The sequence below is a fragment of the Sinohyriopsis cumingii genome, chromosome 6, assembly GCF_028554795.1.
Source record: "Sinohyriopsis cumingii isolate HCF-2022 chromosome 6, ASM2855479v2, whole genome shotgun sequence".
Lineage (NCBI taxonomy): Eukaryota > Metazoa > Mollusca > Bivalvia > Unionida > Unionidae > Sinohyriopsis > Sinohyriopsis cumingii.
In genome coordinates, this window is record NC_142966.1 from 28216209 (window position 1) to 28234157 (window position 17949).

General features: G+C 40.9%; 1 protein-coding gene across 1 annotated transcript in view; it reads right to left on the reverse strand.

The window, feature by feature from the left end:
- Positions 1–17949, reverse strand: part of LOC149796555 (uncharacterized) — a 51662-nt gene that overhangs the window by 20094 nt on the left and 13619 nt on the right. The window contains exon 5 of the mRNA XM_089961254.1: positions 1332–1484. Within this exon, the coding sequence (XP_089817380.1) occupies positions 1332–1484 (153 nt within the window). The remainder of the gene's footprint in view (positions 1–1331; positions 1485–17949) is intronic.

The following is a 17949-nucleotide window of genomic DNA, read 5'->3' on the forward strand; positions in this document are numbered from 1 at the left end:
ATCAAATCTCTCACGCAACCAATTCTAAAGATGGCTGCCAAAATACTGATAATAATGCTAAAAAACAAAGGAAGGAAAAATTATAGAAAGCGGTTGAAGGAATATTCCCATGATCGTCGCCAATTACTAAGAGAATACTGCGAAACAAAATGGGCGCTTTTGGACTACTCAGATTCGTGTAGAATGCTATGTTAACCTGCTGACATATCACACATATTAAAAAGCACGCACTGTATGCAGGGGATGCGAACTATGTGTTAGGTAAAGGATCTCAAATGGGTAATGCTTTAACACTAAATTTATGAAACGAGTTTTAATAATTTCCATATGCAGTGTTTCATGGAGAGCAATAGCTAGAAATTATTCAACGAGTTTCATAAATGTAATATTGTCATTAGGCATTAGAGAAAATGAAGAAAAACTTCATAGCAACATTCATTAAAGTCTGGCTCAGACGAGGCACCTTTCAATTCTAAATGCGAGTTGAATCAATAATGCACAGTGTGGTAACCATTAACATTTCGTGATAATTTTTAACAAACTAATGCTTCGATATCAATATTACATTTAACAAAGTCAACATCATTGTTCAAATGTGTAGATCCAATTTAAATTCATGTGTGATGTCACTTGCTCATTCGCTTTGAGTGGTTCACACGTCTTATACATGGATTTCGATTGGACTGTTTCCACATAAAGAATGTTGATTCCACGAAAGCAGCATTCCAGTTGTTGGATATTCGTGTGAAGGGAGGATTAGTGGATGTAGAAAGTTTACATTGTCTTGCCTAAAAAGGTGTTTATGTGCACAATGATGATTCAAGATTTGATGTTTTGTGACCGGATATTGGCTTTCTTTGATTTGGAAAAATGCCATAGTTTGAGAACTTTCTGCCAGATCGGAGATCGACCTTCATTGACATTTGTTTTATTTACTCCTATCGGTTACCATTTAAACTACGCTTGTAATGCGGTATGGGTGCCAGTAACTGGTTTGGGTGTGTGTGCAATGTACCCATGTTCTGCTTTTACATTTGGACCACCCAGCACTCTACCCGTTGATCAGTGCTCTTATTTTCATTTGTAAACGAGCCCTGGTGGTATTGATTTTCTCGACTGTGTGAAATATTATATCTTCGTTGGTACTAGAAATGGATCTATTTTTGCTTTATAAAAATGACTAACCGCTGAAATTTAAATTCGTGGATGATAACAACCACGAAATCGACGAAAGTTGATACTCACGAAAGATGTGAATTAACAGCAATTCATGCAAACACTTCACGACCTAAAGATAGGATTCGATTTAGTAATAAGCTGTCATAACCTACCTCGTGGTCCCGATTTGTATTGCGCCCTGAATCCCTTGGAAACCAAACTGTAGTCTGATGTAAATGTGACAATCATATAGTTCTCACTGCTCACATATGATGGCATGGAGTTTCCACAGAAATAGCCCAGTGAAGTGTTTGAATCGGAATTTCCTGGAAATAACACTTTTATTAAAATAATTATCCACGCATATGTGTATTATCTTTACATTTTTCCATACAAAGGACCAATATCTGTATTATTTCTCCCCGACCAATAATTTGTATATTGGATCACATCAGTTGCCTATTATCTTTATCACTAAACATCTTTTGAGTTCTTAAACAATCACCTTAATTGATATTGCCACATGACGTTCACTTATCCATCTCACCTATGAAAGTTTATGTTCTTCCACAAAACTGACCTTTGTTTAAGGACTGATACTACCATATTTTGGGTGACAATTTATAACAAATAAACACATTCCTCCGTATCTAAAAGGATGTACAGTGCCTTATGAGTATTACTGGCAAATTTGACTCGATTATTTAAATACCGAACTCTTTCCTCAATAATGTATTTCATACAATCCCATTTAATACATATTATATATGTTGGAGCAGCAGAGGGGGCGAATCGGACATTTTGTCCAATCGTTATTTTGCTTAATTATTACTTTCTGCACTCAACGATCTAGTGTCGTCAGCGCCTGGTAAAAAAAAAACGACGACGTCGTTGGGGGATCGTCGCGTCGTCATTTGGTTTAATTAACACCTTCTGCGCGCCGATCCCCAGCGTCGTCAGCGTCCGGTAAGCACGTCGACGACCGCGTCGATGTCATCGCCCCCTCTGCTGCTAAGTGGTTATTTACAATGATCTTACAAACAGAGTGATCACTAACTCCTCCTCTTGCAGATCAATTAGGTCATTTGACTGATCGGTAATTCTAAAATTAATTCTCGTTAAAAACCGATCATGGCATCGCATATAGACCGGATTAATCGGACTCTCAACGATTAAAAATCCCGGAGGGGCTGTTGGTGAAAATGAATAAAGGATATATCCCTGTTGAGCCTGATTTGATTGCTTGGTATCCACCTGGTAACTTCCTTCGATAGCATCACACACTAGATTAATCGCTATCACCGATGCGATATTTACGTTGTACGGGGCAATATGCCTACCATCATCTCCGTTATCGTGTCTGAGGATATAAGTTGATGGGGGGGGGGGGCATCCGCGGGTGGATTCTTAGGCCATCCTAGTATGGTTCTTATTGAACTGTTATAAATATCAACCATATACCCCGGTGTGCTTATTTCAATCGTCGACGATAACGTCGGTTCATGAACCGTAATAGCGATTTTTGATTCCTTTCCTGTGATCGATTTTATTCTGCGTTGAAATTCTTTATTGATTTGCTCTATTTGGTATGACCCAGTTGGTATTGTAACCTCCTCCCAGTCTGGGGTCCCATCGGGTTTATTTTTCCGTGCAAAAACCAGCGAGTTATTAGGTTGTTGTCCGTTAAATGCGTCCGCTCGGATATTAGGCCAACTGTGATATACTCGCAATTTTGCCAGCGCTATTTCCTTTACTGGAACCGGTGATGGAAAGTTTACACTGAATTCGGGTTTCGTTGATGTTATCGATATCATATTTGTTTGTACCGGAGTGGTATTCTCCGCGATCCGCTGAAGTAATTGAGACCCTTCGGGGTTCAGCGACATTATTATTATTCGTTGTTTTTAGTGTCTAATTTTAACAACCAGGTGGTTTCGGCTTCCAGTTGAAAATCCTCGATTTTTGACATCGCGGAGCTATATAACTGGACCATCGTGGAGAATTCAACATCGGATACGAACAAATTATCAATCGATAACGAGATCAACCCGGATAATTTCGAGTATGCGTCGGATACTATTTGATGTTTTACTGTATACTCGTTGAGTTTTTTCTGAAAACACGATGATATCTTCCTAGTGATTGCGTTGGCAACTCCAGCAACTGTTGTCATTGCGGAGACAGCGATTGGAACAGCGATCGGGGCTATCGTGGTCACCGTGGATAAAATAACACCGGCGCCAGCTACTATACCCGATACCGAGTACACGACCGCGTCGATGGCGGTTATTTTTCTGCGGTATTTTTTTATTTTTGCACGGTATTGTTCGGAAAGCGTTTTCAAGTTCGCGGAAAATTCTTTTGCGGTATCGAATCGATATTGATGTGACGTCGGTGATACCTCTGATTCAATTTCCTTGGTGGTCATTTTTATTTTAAAAGAGCTAGTGTTTTTAATTACTTAGATTCGCTGCAAATTCCACATACCATGTAATGTTTGCCCGGGCTAGATTTCTATCAACGGCATAAATTGTAAACTGTTCAGTTGCGTTCCTGTCTATAATTGTTGATATTGTATTGTTAAACCCGGATGAACTCGACGATAATATATTAAACTGCATCATTGAAACCAGTGTCAATCGATAAATACCCTTAACAGTTGCGGTAATATTTACTGTATTCTGTGTAGGAGTCCAATCGAATGATCCATGCCGAATTGTGTATACTGTGTTGATGATGTTCTCATGAGGGATTTTTATTTTTTCGAATTGCTCTGCTACTCTCGGTAGTCCGTCTTTAATCGCTTCAACATCAGTTTTAATCGTTCCTATTTCCTGTATATGCGTGTCCACATCTTTTTTGTTCGCTGCAACCCTAGTAATGAGTGTATTTATTTCCTGTATATGCGTGTCTATACTTTTTTTGTTCGCTATAACATTAATTTTGAGTACTTCTATTTCCCCTTCATGCACGTCTATACTTTTTTTGCTCGCTATAGCATTAGTGTTAATTGTTTCTATTCTCTGTCCATGCGCGTCTACATTATTTATGATCGTTACAACATTAGTTTTGATTGTTTCTATTTCCCGTGTATTCTCGGTCATACTTTTTTTGTTCACTGCAACATCAAGTTTGATTGTTCCTATTTCATATGTATGCACGTCTATGCTTTTTTTGTTCGCTGCAACATCAGTTTTGATTATTCCTATTCCCCGCCAATACGCGTCTACATTTTTTTTGTTCGCTTCAACATCAGTTTTGATTGTTCCTATTTCCTGTGTATGCGCGTCCACACTCTTTTTGTTCGCTTCAATATCAGTTTTGATTGTTCCTATTTCCTGTGTATGTGCGTCCATATTATTTATGATCGTTGTAACATCAGTTTTGATTGTTTCTATTTTCCGTCCATGCGAGTCTACATTATTTATGATCGTTGCAACATTAGCGCCGATTGTTTCTATTTCCCGTTCATGCGAGTCTACACTCTTTTTGTTCGTTGCAACATTAGTTTTGATTGTTTCTATTTCCTGTCTATACGCAGTGATATCATTTATAGTTATTGTGATCTCATCCGGCTTGGTATTTTTTTTACCAAAGAATTTATCAAAGTTGTCATCGATCCTGTTAACATTTTTTCGTAACGAGGTAAATTGGCCCGGCAGCGTCATAAGATCCGAAATAGCATTTGTTATTATTATAAAATTCGGTTCGGTTGCCGTCGGGGGCCCCAGAAAAAAACTATCGACAATGTGTCGCACATCGTCGAAATGCGTTAGCGTCAACACGATCCGTTCTTCATACGATTTAATTTCACTACGTAAACCTTTTAACGAATTTGACATGGTTATATAATTGTCGCCAAGTGTACTTATTTTTCCATTTATCGTCAAGATGGATTCACCCGGTTTGAGTCGTCCGTCGCTGTTATACAGCGCGATAGTGTCCTCGGCGGCATCACGCTGTCGTATTAAAACGTCATTCAGTGACACATTACCGGATTTCAATTTACCCTGGCGGTCTTGAAATACAACTATTTCGCCCGGGTCAACACTTGTTAGATTCAACATATCAGCGATTTCATCCTCAATTAGTTTTTTTATGTCGGCGGCGGCCGTTTCCGTGGATTCTTTCAGCGCCGAAACCGGTCGCCCCCAGATATCAATCATTATTATTGTAAATGTTATTCTCTAAAATCCGTTGAGCTTCTACGACCCCACTAGTGTATTCGTTTACAACCACATGAGGTGGTTTCCGCGATGATGAAATCGCCGCAAGTACGTTCAATACCTCACGGCCACATATCGGTGGGTCACTTAATCGCTGTGTTGGCAGCGTGGAATAAAAAACCCGGGCTGAACACGCCGGGGCTGAACACGCCCGGATATACCGCATGAACTCTTTCGGCGGAGCTAACCCGTATGAATCAAAATAGACGATCGCACGCGGATCAATCGCGTACGCAACCCAATGAGTTCCCGCTCCGGAGGACCCATCGAGGTTAATTATGCCGGTTTCAATATTTCCTGGTGCCGCCGGTAATTGATCTCTCATAAAAACACCTCTGAAGTTTTTTATCGCTAGCGCGTTTGCGGCGTCTATTAAATCAAAATTAGACATTGGAGTCATAGACTCAGGAGTCATTGACTCCCGAGTCAATAAACGGTTCCCGGTAGTCTTAGACCCTTTCCCGAGTACCATGAATACGGGGTTCCCGGTAGTCTTAGACCCTTTCCGGCCACGGGTCGTTTTTTTTTTGTAGCCTTTCCCGGTTGCCTTCTTCAATGCCATCCCCGCCGCGGTACCAACGGCTCCTAACGCCGCCGCCTTAGCCACTGCTGGTGCGGCCGCGGCAATCAATGCCGGAATCGCAGCTAACAGCGGAAATATTCCACCGGTCTTTTCCATGTTTTTAATTGCTGCGGCTGAAAAATCTATTTGAACACCCTTTTTATTCTTCATCGCATCATTGAAATGTTTTATTTGACGCACCGTCAACGATATCTTATGATTACCACCCGCCATCTGCGACGGCTTCAGCGTTATTGTGGTCCCGCATTGTTTAGCCCACTTTGATCGTAATTTCTTGACTTGACCATCAGTCAACTCTACATTGACGACACTATACGACATTTTATTGTAAACGCGTTTTGTGCTTTCAATTACATGTTTTCCACTGGCGCATCAACGATTCTCATTCGTCCACCAACACCTTCTAGCAGCATTGATTTATCGCTGAGAATGACAGCAACCGCTCTATAATTGTCACCACCCGGGGGGATTATACGAGCTCGGAAGTGTATATCAACGACGGATTGTCTCGTTAAATCAAGATGTTCCAGCGAAAAATAATAAATCGGATACAGGTTTTTAAAATCAAGTTGTGATATTTGCAAACCGGTGTCGACGTTTTGATCACGACCCATATATGACAGCAATCGATGATACACACGTGCGATATGGTTTTGACCGTAATTAAGTTGTATATCCTCAGATGGTTCCTGCTGGCCGTTTATTCTCAGCGAGACGTCAGTAACGCCTAATTGATCAAATATCATATGGCTGGATAATTGATTATCAACTCTCGTCATATCCTGCAACGCAACAAATATATGACGCGGAGCCGAAATACCTTGTTGTGATGCCAGGTTCCATGTGAATATACCATTGATATTTGATTGCTTAGTATCTGTTGTTGTTGTTAGCCAACTTAGTAATGATTTTCCTCCCTGCTCCATGAAGGATAGCAATCGTGCCTCTGTGGTAATGGATGGAGTCAACACCGGCATCCACAATGACATTTTAGTTAAAACGACTTTACCAGGGTCATTATTTGGATTTGCAGTATCCGCTGGAATTCTCCAAATTGCATTTCTATCATCACCTTTTCGCACAAGTACCACGGTATGCTTTGCTCCGTAGATAACTTTTCGCACGTTCCTACAAAATCCAAATATATGATGCAGTGGAATCGCGCATGAGAAAGATCTACGCGGTCCTGTTAACATTGACATGCGTGTTACGGCTCCGATGTTGAAATTAGGATCGCTGTTTATAATCATATTCTCAATATCAGCATCAGCGTCACCAGCATTTTTTTTTTGGTCGTCTTACCACAAATTGCGAGTTTCCGGCAGTGTTTCTAGTATCCTTTGCAAACATCATAGATGGACCCGCTGATCTTGTGTAATCGTCGGAATATCTTGCTAGCCCGATTATTGTTGTAGCAACATCAACATCGCGTTCTATAGACTCGATCTCTCGCCCGTCAATGAGATATTTTGCGCTCTCAAACAGCGCCATTACGCCGTTATTGACTAAGCCAACTTTGGTACCATCTGGATACGGTGCTGTTACAGCAGGAGTATCGGCCTCTGTTACAAGTTCTCCTTCGATTTCAATAAACGCTTCACACGGTAAAAAGTATTTACTGGTATCATGGACTTGAAGTTCAATTCGCGATCGTATGTCGGGTTGTACTGCATAATAGGAATAAAATTGATAATTACGGACGGAATCATCCTTGTGCACTGGTGCGTCCATATCAAACGCCGGGTCAGCTGTTCGTTTAAACATTTTATTTAATAATACGCTGATGCATCTAAATCATCGTCGTCGTTTTAAACCACTCCCCGCTATTATGTTTGCGGTGTCATCTTGATTACTGTTTACCAACGACTCTAGTTTTTCTTCCACGGCGTTATTTATTACTTTACTGACATTCGCAGGCATCACTGTCGTTGATGGCATCTGTTTTTTTCTTGAAAATCTCTTGGATTTCACCAACGACATTAGTTTGTCCCGCGCGGCTGAAAGCGCCTTTCCGGCAACATCTCCAATAGCACTAATTCCCTTATCACGAATAACATCAATAGCCTTCATTCCTAATTGTTTGGCTAACGGCGCTACTTTTGGAGCCATTCTTGTAAATAACCCCGCAATGGTGCTACCGAGACCATCTCCATAGTACGCACGGTAAACAGGCAATCGCGAGTTTACCACGTAGACGAGTACTGGTTTATCGTGATTGTAGTGTATGATCATCCTTATTAAAAACACCAGTTTTCCAATTAATCATCCACGAGTTCGTCTATGAGCGTTCGATATGTATTAATGTCTATGATACCGCCTGCAAATAACCGCTTGCAAATATCAGCAGCCTCATTGATTATTTCCGTAGAGTTATTTCCGGCTCGTTTTCCTCCAATTAATACCTCTAGCCGTGATATATCACTGAGAACACTATTAGGGCAGGTAACACTAGCGTTTTCAACTAGACCACTACCACTTGGATACCCCTCTCCGCTTGTTTTTTTAGAACCAGCTTTTTTTTTACGTTTTTCTCGGACTTCTTCTTTTTGCTGTTGTAGTATTTCTTGTTGTTGTCGTATATCATAATCATCAATTCCTTTTTTAAATTCTTTATATCCCAATTCTTTTGTATCCAAGCGATCAATCTCTTTATTCGTTTTATACAACCAATTAACCCAGTCATCTCGTTTTATATTATTGTTTTTATACTCGTCTTTTAAAAAGTTTTTTCTTGAATGATAGCTTTGAGCGGCAAAATTACCAAAAACCCTATACTCGTCGGATTTCAGTAATTGAGGTCGTTTTATTTGTGCTATAGCCCCTTCAGTGAGTTTATCTATAAAGGGGACTCCTTTTTGAGTGGAAATTTTTTGAAGTTCACCAACATCACCCTGTTCAGAATCATCAATATCAGCTAATCGTTCATACTCTCGTTGGGTTTTTATATCACTGGAAAGTTGTTTTATCCGTTGCTGTGTTTGTTCTGTCTCTGCTGCTATCTTTTCAAGTACAGGAAGAAGAGGCGCCTCTTTCCGTTCGCCCTCCTTAGGAATATCCCCGTATATTGCTCGTTCTGTTGCAGCTGTAACATCCTTAGTCGCTTTAGTTACCGGGGCAAATAACTGTTCGCTTCCAACAGTAAAATCGGTTTGCATTTGTTGTCGCGTTTGAAGTTTCTCTCTCACTCTGTCTCGTAACGGTATGAACTTTTTAAGCGCTGCTAGCCGCTCTCTGGCTAACCGAGTAGTAAGTGATTCACCTACCATTATTGTAAATTGATCCGCAATTTTCTAATTTTCCGCCGAGTGTACCATCGGGGGCTCCACGGAGTTTTCGTCTATAATCCTTCTAATGTTTTTGATCTTACTAGAAATCTCCCGGCGTCGTTCATAAACACGTCCGAGTTTTTTTCGTATTATTTCAACGGCAGTGAATAGTCCAATGAATGCATTTGCGTCATTGTGGTACAGGTTCTCATTAATCGTATGTTGTAATCGTTTTATAAAAAAATACTCGCGGGCCAGGGTAAAACGCCCCCGTTTCGACTGTTCGTTAATAATCTCATAATCGGATAATATTTTTTCACTGTCGAGACCATCTGATAATTCAATTCCTTGATTTTTTAATTTTGAAATCTCAGTTAATATATTATTGATGTCTTCGATATTCATTATTCTTATAAACATCTTATTTCTAATATCAAAAATTTTAATAAAATTTAAGTTAAAATTTAATAAAAATTATATGGACAGTACAATGCCGTAAATCTCCACTCGAGTGTTGTGGCAGATTACAGGCATACATGGACAGTACAATGCCGTAAATCTCCACTCGAGTGTTGTGGCAGATTACAGGCATACATGGACAGTACAATGCCGTAAATCTCCACTCGAGTGTTGTGGCAGATTACAGGCATATACATATACTTAATTAAGGACATTCACATCTTGGAACCCCAAAGCATACATCTCCGGGAGGGAGGCCTAGGGTGACAAACGTCATCGTAGACCGCCCAGAAGATATGCTTGGGGGACATCACTACATGTACTTAATTAAGGATGAATATATTTACAATGAAATGATTGATGGATGATGGGACGGCACAAGACAGCACAAACATAAAACGACGGGGCGGAACTCTACGGATAATTCAACCAATCAAAAGCAACCCAATTAAATTAACCCGGTTGCATGATTGTGAACAAAAGACAACCACACGCCCGGGTCAAGAGCGTGGGTTAGTTTTGATTAGTTGAATTGGCTTTCGAAAGCCCCAGGCTTATAACGAGTCATCTTATATATAAAGTGACTAATACAGCGGCGTCAGTCACAAGGTGTGTGTTAATTTGAATTCCCTTGAATCGTTAAACCCTTAAATACTTATTAATGGTGTTTCACGGCATTTAAATGAAACCAAATACTCAAATAAAACACTAAAAAAAAGAATACAGCTGTTAGATAACAGCGTGTATTTCATTAGTTTTCATCGTAAAATGATTAATTAATCGCAACATTAATTGGACTTCAAGGGACATAACTCTTGTCATGAGACGCTATCACAAAACGAGTTATCTCCCTTTGATGTTATATATGAAAATCGAATTCTGTGACCCGTCTTTTTTGAGATCGCTGTTTTAGTTATATTCTCCGCAACATCTAGAACTGATTTACTACAAATATCGAAGTATTTACCAGCCGCATTCATAGAGCGAAATATTTTTTCCTCGTGCGTTATTGTATCAAATGACTTTACGGGTTTTGCCTTTCTCATCCCTCCTGTTTTTCCAAATTTGGAATTTTGACTCGGTGTAACAGCTCTTAGATTACACAGTCTGTTATTTTGAGGACATCCATCAATGTGATCAATAACGAGACCGTCGTTGATCAGTCCGTTAAACGCTTCATACACCATCCTGTGAATAAGACAGATTTGTTTCCCAGCATTAAATCGCAAGTATCCGTGATTATTTACGGTACCAACCGGCTTCTTCAGTCTGCGGTTTCTAACAATACCGTCGCGAGATGCCTCGTAATTAACAAACACAGGGTGAGGTCTGAACTCTTGGTCCATTTGTATAATAATACTACTTGTCTAATTTATTATTTGGTTTAATTATAAACCTTGCAATGTAGTCCTGAGGAGTTTTGATGACGAAGTCTGCGGTGGGGTCAATGACGGCGTTTTTAATTCGCTTGTCATAATAGCGTTTTAGTTCCCTGTATCGCTTTCCGCCACAATTGATACACAACTGTGATTTTCCTCTTACACCGACGTGGCAAACCAAGCACGGGAGGGGGCCAAGAGAACCATTACGAACGCTTTGTAAATGATACCCGCAGAATTCACCTCTACATGATTTATTGCACGGGGTTGTCGACCCAATCATCAACCATTTGCAGTGATTCATTATACTATATTCTTTCATTTAAATACTTGTTTTAATTATATGGATGAGTTCGAGAGATTAGCAGTAATTAAGCCCTGGAAAAATATTAAGTTCAATCTCGATAGAGTCCTCAAGGACACACCAAAAGCGTTAATAAACGATAAAACCCTGTTGAGTAAAATACGCGATTGTATCAATGAATTCAAGCGTGATGGCGCATCTCACAGTTGGTCAACATTTCGAATTGATGGTATTGTTGATGCTACCATGAACGACAACCGCGCAGCAATGATAATATCACAACTTGACGGTAAAAGGTATTTCTTCAGAGTAAAATTCATTGTCCGGGTGGAATCAGGCGATTGGATCATGCGTGATAAATTTGAACCAGTTCTCAGCGACAAGAAAACAGTCACTGTCAGCCGCGACTCCAAGCCGGGGTTGTTAACCGGAATTGACAAACCATACTATGAACGAGCGTATCCTGAAACAGCAGTTGTTTATGGAATATACCCGTTAAATAAGAAACCTGATATCGGAAAACTGAAACCGATGAAACAGTCAACTGGGATAAATTGTGTAGCAGAACGAATAATAGAGCATTTTACAAATGCATGTCGAGGAAACAAATTGACTGATTTACGACGTAGCAAAATCAACCAGTGGGAACTAACCGTAAAAGAGCGTGGAGCAACCATCAGCGACATAGCGAGATTAGAAACATCGCTGAGATTTCCAATAACCGTTACAACGATCACCGGTGAAGTATTATACGAATCGAAGTATAAATCGAAGGGAGCCCCAATCAAAATTATTGATCATAACGAACACGCATGGACGCCCGCGATCACAATATTTCCACGGGATAGAACAGTAAAGTATATCCCCGAAGAATTCCTGGGAGAACAATTCTCCAAGGACGGTTTTCTCGCGGAGAGGAAACTATTTGATGCTATTGCCTACTTGTGTAAAAACGACCCTGTATCAGTGTGGTTACTTCGCAGCGCTGAAAACGATGCGGATACCTTTGATCAGTTTGTAAGACCAAACGGCGAATTATATCGCACTGAAGCATTTCACAACATGATGAAAAAAACCGCCATAGAATTTGAGGAGCATGATGAACAACTGCTAACAAATTGTTTTACGATTGCATCGGTTGTAGCTCATGTTGCAGCAAGGAAAAATGCGTGGAGACCAACGCGCAGGGAATTTCTACCGGATGTACAATCCAGTTGTTTGGAATACTATCACGGTGGACTATGGAACACTGAATACAACCGCGACGCTATGATCTCGGTTGATATGGTTGCCTGTTATCCAGCGAGTTTTCTCGGGTATGGATCCGCCGCCGAGTACTTTAGACGATTTGGACACCCCAGTCATGAAATGACTCGTGTTGCTATTAATGGACCACTGCCTGATTTTGATTTAACCGGATTCGCTCGCATAGTATCATTTGAATTCGCGGCAGGACTCCGTCGCTGTTGCTATATTTGGATCGGTAGACACATGGCTGAAAAGAAGTGGTTGCCAATAGCGCTGCTACGGTATATGATTGATTGTAGCATGCTAGTTTCGTTGATTGTCAGTGACGCGATTATATCATACCGGGCACAGACTGAAGTCTGGTTACCAGAACCGGAGCGTCTAGATAGCATAATTGACGAGTCCAGAAAAAACATTGATGCCGACGAGGAATATATCATCGAATGGTCCAGGAGGATATTTAACCAACGAAACCGCGAGGCAAAAGATCTCGGTAGAAGAATAATCGGTAAGTTCACACAAGGTGGAAAAAACTGCGACTACAAACGATATTGCTCACGGCTGATTATAGATGACGCAGAATATGATTTCGTAATCAAGGACGCAGTGGCAAAAAATAGATACGTGAACTGCAAAACAGCTTTCTTGTCCAATGGAACGAGGTTGGGTACAGTTGTTACCTACAGCGATGGAGACAGCCCGGCGTATCCACATTTGAGGGCGTCTATGCTGGGTTATGCCGCTATCAATTTATTCTCGATGATAAATAGATTTCCCGATACCGCGGTTAGAGTAGCCGTTGATTCGTTTTATATTGACGTAGCGTACAAGGAAAACGTGGCCGAGTTTACTAGTCCGGACGAGAGTTGGGGTACATGGAGAATTAAAAATGAAATACGACGCGATTATTCCCCGTCAGCAGATGTCACCGTTGAGAACAACTACTTACGCGGTGATAAATTGTCAGAATGGTCTAATGCACCATCGTGTTCTGATCCAATTTGTAGACATAAAACAGTTTATTTAAGCGGCTGTGGCGGGTCAGGAAAGACGACTCGGGCAATTTAATTATTTCGAACGCGGGCAAGTATAATCGTGCTTACACCGACCCATAGACTAGCGCGAGAGATAAAACAACGAAATGTTGACGCCGTTACTTATCACAGCTTTTTTCGATACAGCGGCGGTGAGTGGACTCCTGATCGAATGGGTGAAAAATTTATTCCCGACATTATCATCTGGGATGAGATATGTACTGTTTCGTTAGATACTTTACAAATGTTTCTTGAGTGGTTGCTGCGCGCGAATACAGCGGTAATCATGTGTGGGGATCATGGCCAACCACCACCATTTGTCGGCGAGGGTCCACATGATTGGTTAAGGGGTTTTGTGGACTATTATGAAGAAACCGATACTGATTACCGAGCACTTGATGAACAACTGCGCGAGGTTAAAAAATTAATCAGATTACAGCCGGATAGAATTCAATGTGAAATAATTCGCGAGGTGATTCCGGAAACGCCGTTAAATGAATTCTGGGAAACATGGAGACCAAACGATTTGATTGTAGCGAGTAGAAAGATAGTCAGAGACACACTTCAGCGGAAGTTGTTTACGTTGCATAAGGAAAAGTTTCCAACGCGTCCAGTGCCGTTATGTTATAGACCCGCGGACACACGGCGGCAGAACATTGAAGTTGAAATTCCAGCCCCGACAGCGTCGGGAACAAAAAAAACAAATTCTCGTGCTGAATGATATCGTGCTCGTTGATATCGGTGTCGTCGAGGACGCGCTACGTGCTGATAAATCCCCGTGGACGCTAGGATACGCAACAACAATACATTCCTCGCAGGGACTAACCATCACGGACACAGTTGTTTGGATAGTTGATAATCGCATCGAATGGTCGAATCTAGTCTATCTTGCAGTGTCCAGAGTACGAAGGATAAATCAGCTTCGAAGAATTGTTATTGACGGAGCCGGTGACGGAGTCACTGACGAAGCCGGCGACAAAGTCACCATCGATGCAAGCGTCATTGATAGAAAACTCTCGGGTTACCGCCAACAGGATAAAAAAAAAACAGCGGCGTTTTGATATTGATGCCGAATTAATAATCTCGCTACGACAACAACAGAATAATCACTGCGCGAGTTGCAATTGTATAATGAGTTGGCGTTATTCGGATAAAGACACTCGCCAATTTACCGTGGATAGGATCGATAACAGTCTCGGTCATGTCAAAAACAATGTGAGGTTGACCTGTCTTGAGTGCAATAGACGCAACGGCGCTAGTTAAGACCACGTGGGGGTAATTGAGTATCGTTAGGTATCACTTGTAGTTGCTCGCGTGTAAATCCGCGCTGGGGAGCAGTTGAATCCAGTCTATAGATCGGTGGTCTACCAGTTGATCGTGTTATCGTTGATATGTTATGTGTGGTAACACTCCAAATAGGATCAGTAGCTCTTTTTTTACCGCCTTCAAGCTCTCCTGGTTCATATAGATATCTCACGGTAACATCGCCGAGAATCGGCTTGGAAACGCTATTTATTTTTGATTTTCCGGGTATATACTCGTATTTAATCGCGTCGCTGGGCTTCATGTTGATTGCTCGGGTAATCTCGTTATTTAACGCTGCAATTACGCCTGGCAACCTTTTAACCCATTCACGAGATCGTTTTTCTTGGATGAATTCCTTCGCGTATTGATATCCAAATAACCGTTCAGCGAGAGTCCGATTGAATCGTTCAACAATTGCCTGATCACGATGTAGCGCAGTATGACCTCGTCGTATCGCGACGCTATGATGTTTCAGCGTTGATAAAACAGCGCCGCGAAATTCACTACCGGGATCAACTTGTAATAGATTTGGCCAGCGCAGAGGGCCTCTTCGATAAATTCTTTCAAACGCAGCGGCTACTTCAGTTGCCGACTTTGTTTTTAACGGCTCCGCTTGTTTGTATCGACTCGCAACATCAACTACGGTTAGCGCGTATTTGTAACCGTTGTCATGCGGCAAAAATAGTATATCAGCCTGATGAACTTCATTAGGTACGCTGACATCAAAGCGCGAGAAGTTGATTTGTTTAGGCGGTGGTAGATAGATTTGCCATATAGCCTGTTTGGATAACCAATTAGCCGCAGTGGTCTTTGTTACCTTTGCAGCGCTTGCAAGCTTACCAATTGCGGCTTTCCCCTTCCAGTATCCTCTCGGAGAATAATAGATGGATTCCATGTTGTTATTATAAACGCTATCGTTTTCAATTACCAGCGCCAGAAGCTCCGCTTCCAATCATTAATTTACCTTTCATAGCCGATTTTACCAACCATGAGGCCAATTTTTCTTTGACGGATTTATCAGGAATAGCATTTAATGCGTGAATTAATTTTACATCCGCGATATGACGCTGTTGCAGATCGCTACTTTTATAAGCAACATCATGAGCATGACACGCCTTATCGATAGCGTTTATTGGATACTCACCGGGTTTGGGCTGATTTTGATCATCGAGTCTAATATCTAATCGTGTTCCGGGGCCACAGTAGTTATATCCTGGGAGGTGTTTTTCTCCTGGATACTTTGCCCACGGTGTTCCGGGGAGTTTTGCCAATTTGGCTGCGATGTCACCTCCTCGCTTTTTTTTAAAACATCTCCGGGTCTAATAGAAATAAATCTAAATTTCTTTGTACCGCATTGTACACACTTGCCAGTAAGCGCCGATCTATTATTCCTTGTTGTAACGGTTGTCATATCATTTGTGCCAGTACGCACTCTACACTTTACACAATATAGATCCATAATTTATGTATAGAGATATGAATATAATTGATTTTTCGGCGACTAAAACAAGAGAACCAGTTAAGCATGTTGCAGCGTTACCAAACTCGATCCGGATGATTATCATCGGACCATCTGGATCCGGCAAGACGCAATTGTTACTTAATTTAATAATGAGATGGATGAAGTGGGATAAGTTGTATTTGGTTGCTCCTAGCGTAGATGATCAACGATGCTACGAGGTGTTGAAAGATTTCAACGAGAATGCATCAGCGATCGCTAAAAAAAATGTTATTGAGTTTATTACGGATATCAATGATGCACCAGGCATCGATGATATTGATGGCGACGTTAACAATCTAGTCGTGTACGATGATGTTATGTTAGACAATCAGAAAAACCCAGCTAGGATATTTTCCAGAGGCAGGCATAAAAACACCGACGTGATATATGTCACTCAACGATACACTCAGATTCCAAAAGTAATCAGAGACAACTGTAATATTCTTGCTGTATTCAACGGCGTTGATACACACACGCTACGAAATATTTGGCAGACATGGTGCGGCGGTGACATGGACTTTAATGTTTTTCGAAACTGTTTTAGTCATGCTCAGTCGACCCCACATGGATTTGTAACGATAAATTTACATGATCCTCGGACACGATATCGTATCGGACTTGACCAAATATTCGGTTAGTTGTAAATAATTTTCATTGTAAATAACCACTTAGCAGCAGAGGGGGCGATGACATCGACGCGGTCGTCGACGTGCTTACCGGACGCTGACGACGCTGGGGATCGGCGCGCAGAAGGTGTTAATTAAACCAAATGACGACGCGACGATCCCCCAACGACGTCGTCGTTTTTTTTTTACCAGGCGCTGACGACACTAGATCGTTGAGTGCAGAAAGTAATAATTAAGCAAAATAACGATTGGACAAAATGTCCGATTCGCCCCCTCTGCTGCTGTTGGATATGTGGAAGAAGTGTCTTTATTTATAATTCTCAATGTAAAGTGAATAACACTAAATACTTGCCAGAATTTCTTCAATTTGGACCGAAATTAAGGTGATTTGGAAACACTAAACTATTCATATTTATTTATGCTATATTTATCAACAGAGCCACTTGCCATCATAATACACACGCATTGTAAGGAATTCAAAATTTAAAATCAGTCGACAGAAAGTCCTTCTTTGAAAAGATGCCATTCATAGTATAACTGAGATCATTTTCTTTTCACATGCGGCATTGGTTAGTTTGTATGAACGTTTTCTAATCAACATTGGAACGTGGTACAATTTGTTTTCAAAACTGATAATCTTTTTATCAAATATTGTTCTGCCACAGCAACTCTAAAAGTAAACTTTTAAAAGGAAATGTCATCAAGTGAAGTAAATCAAATGTCATAAAACTAAACTTTGATTCCATGCAATTAGGTACAAATGCTGATGAAAGGCAGTTTTTAGCAATATCTTACATGAAGGTATTAATTACATTAGGGACAATGGTAATAATTCGTTTTTGTGACGGCTTACTTGTAGA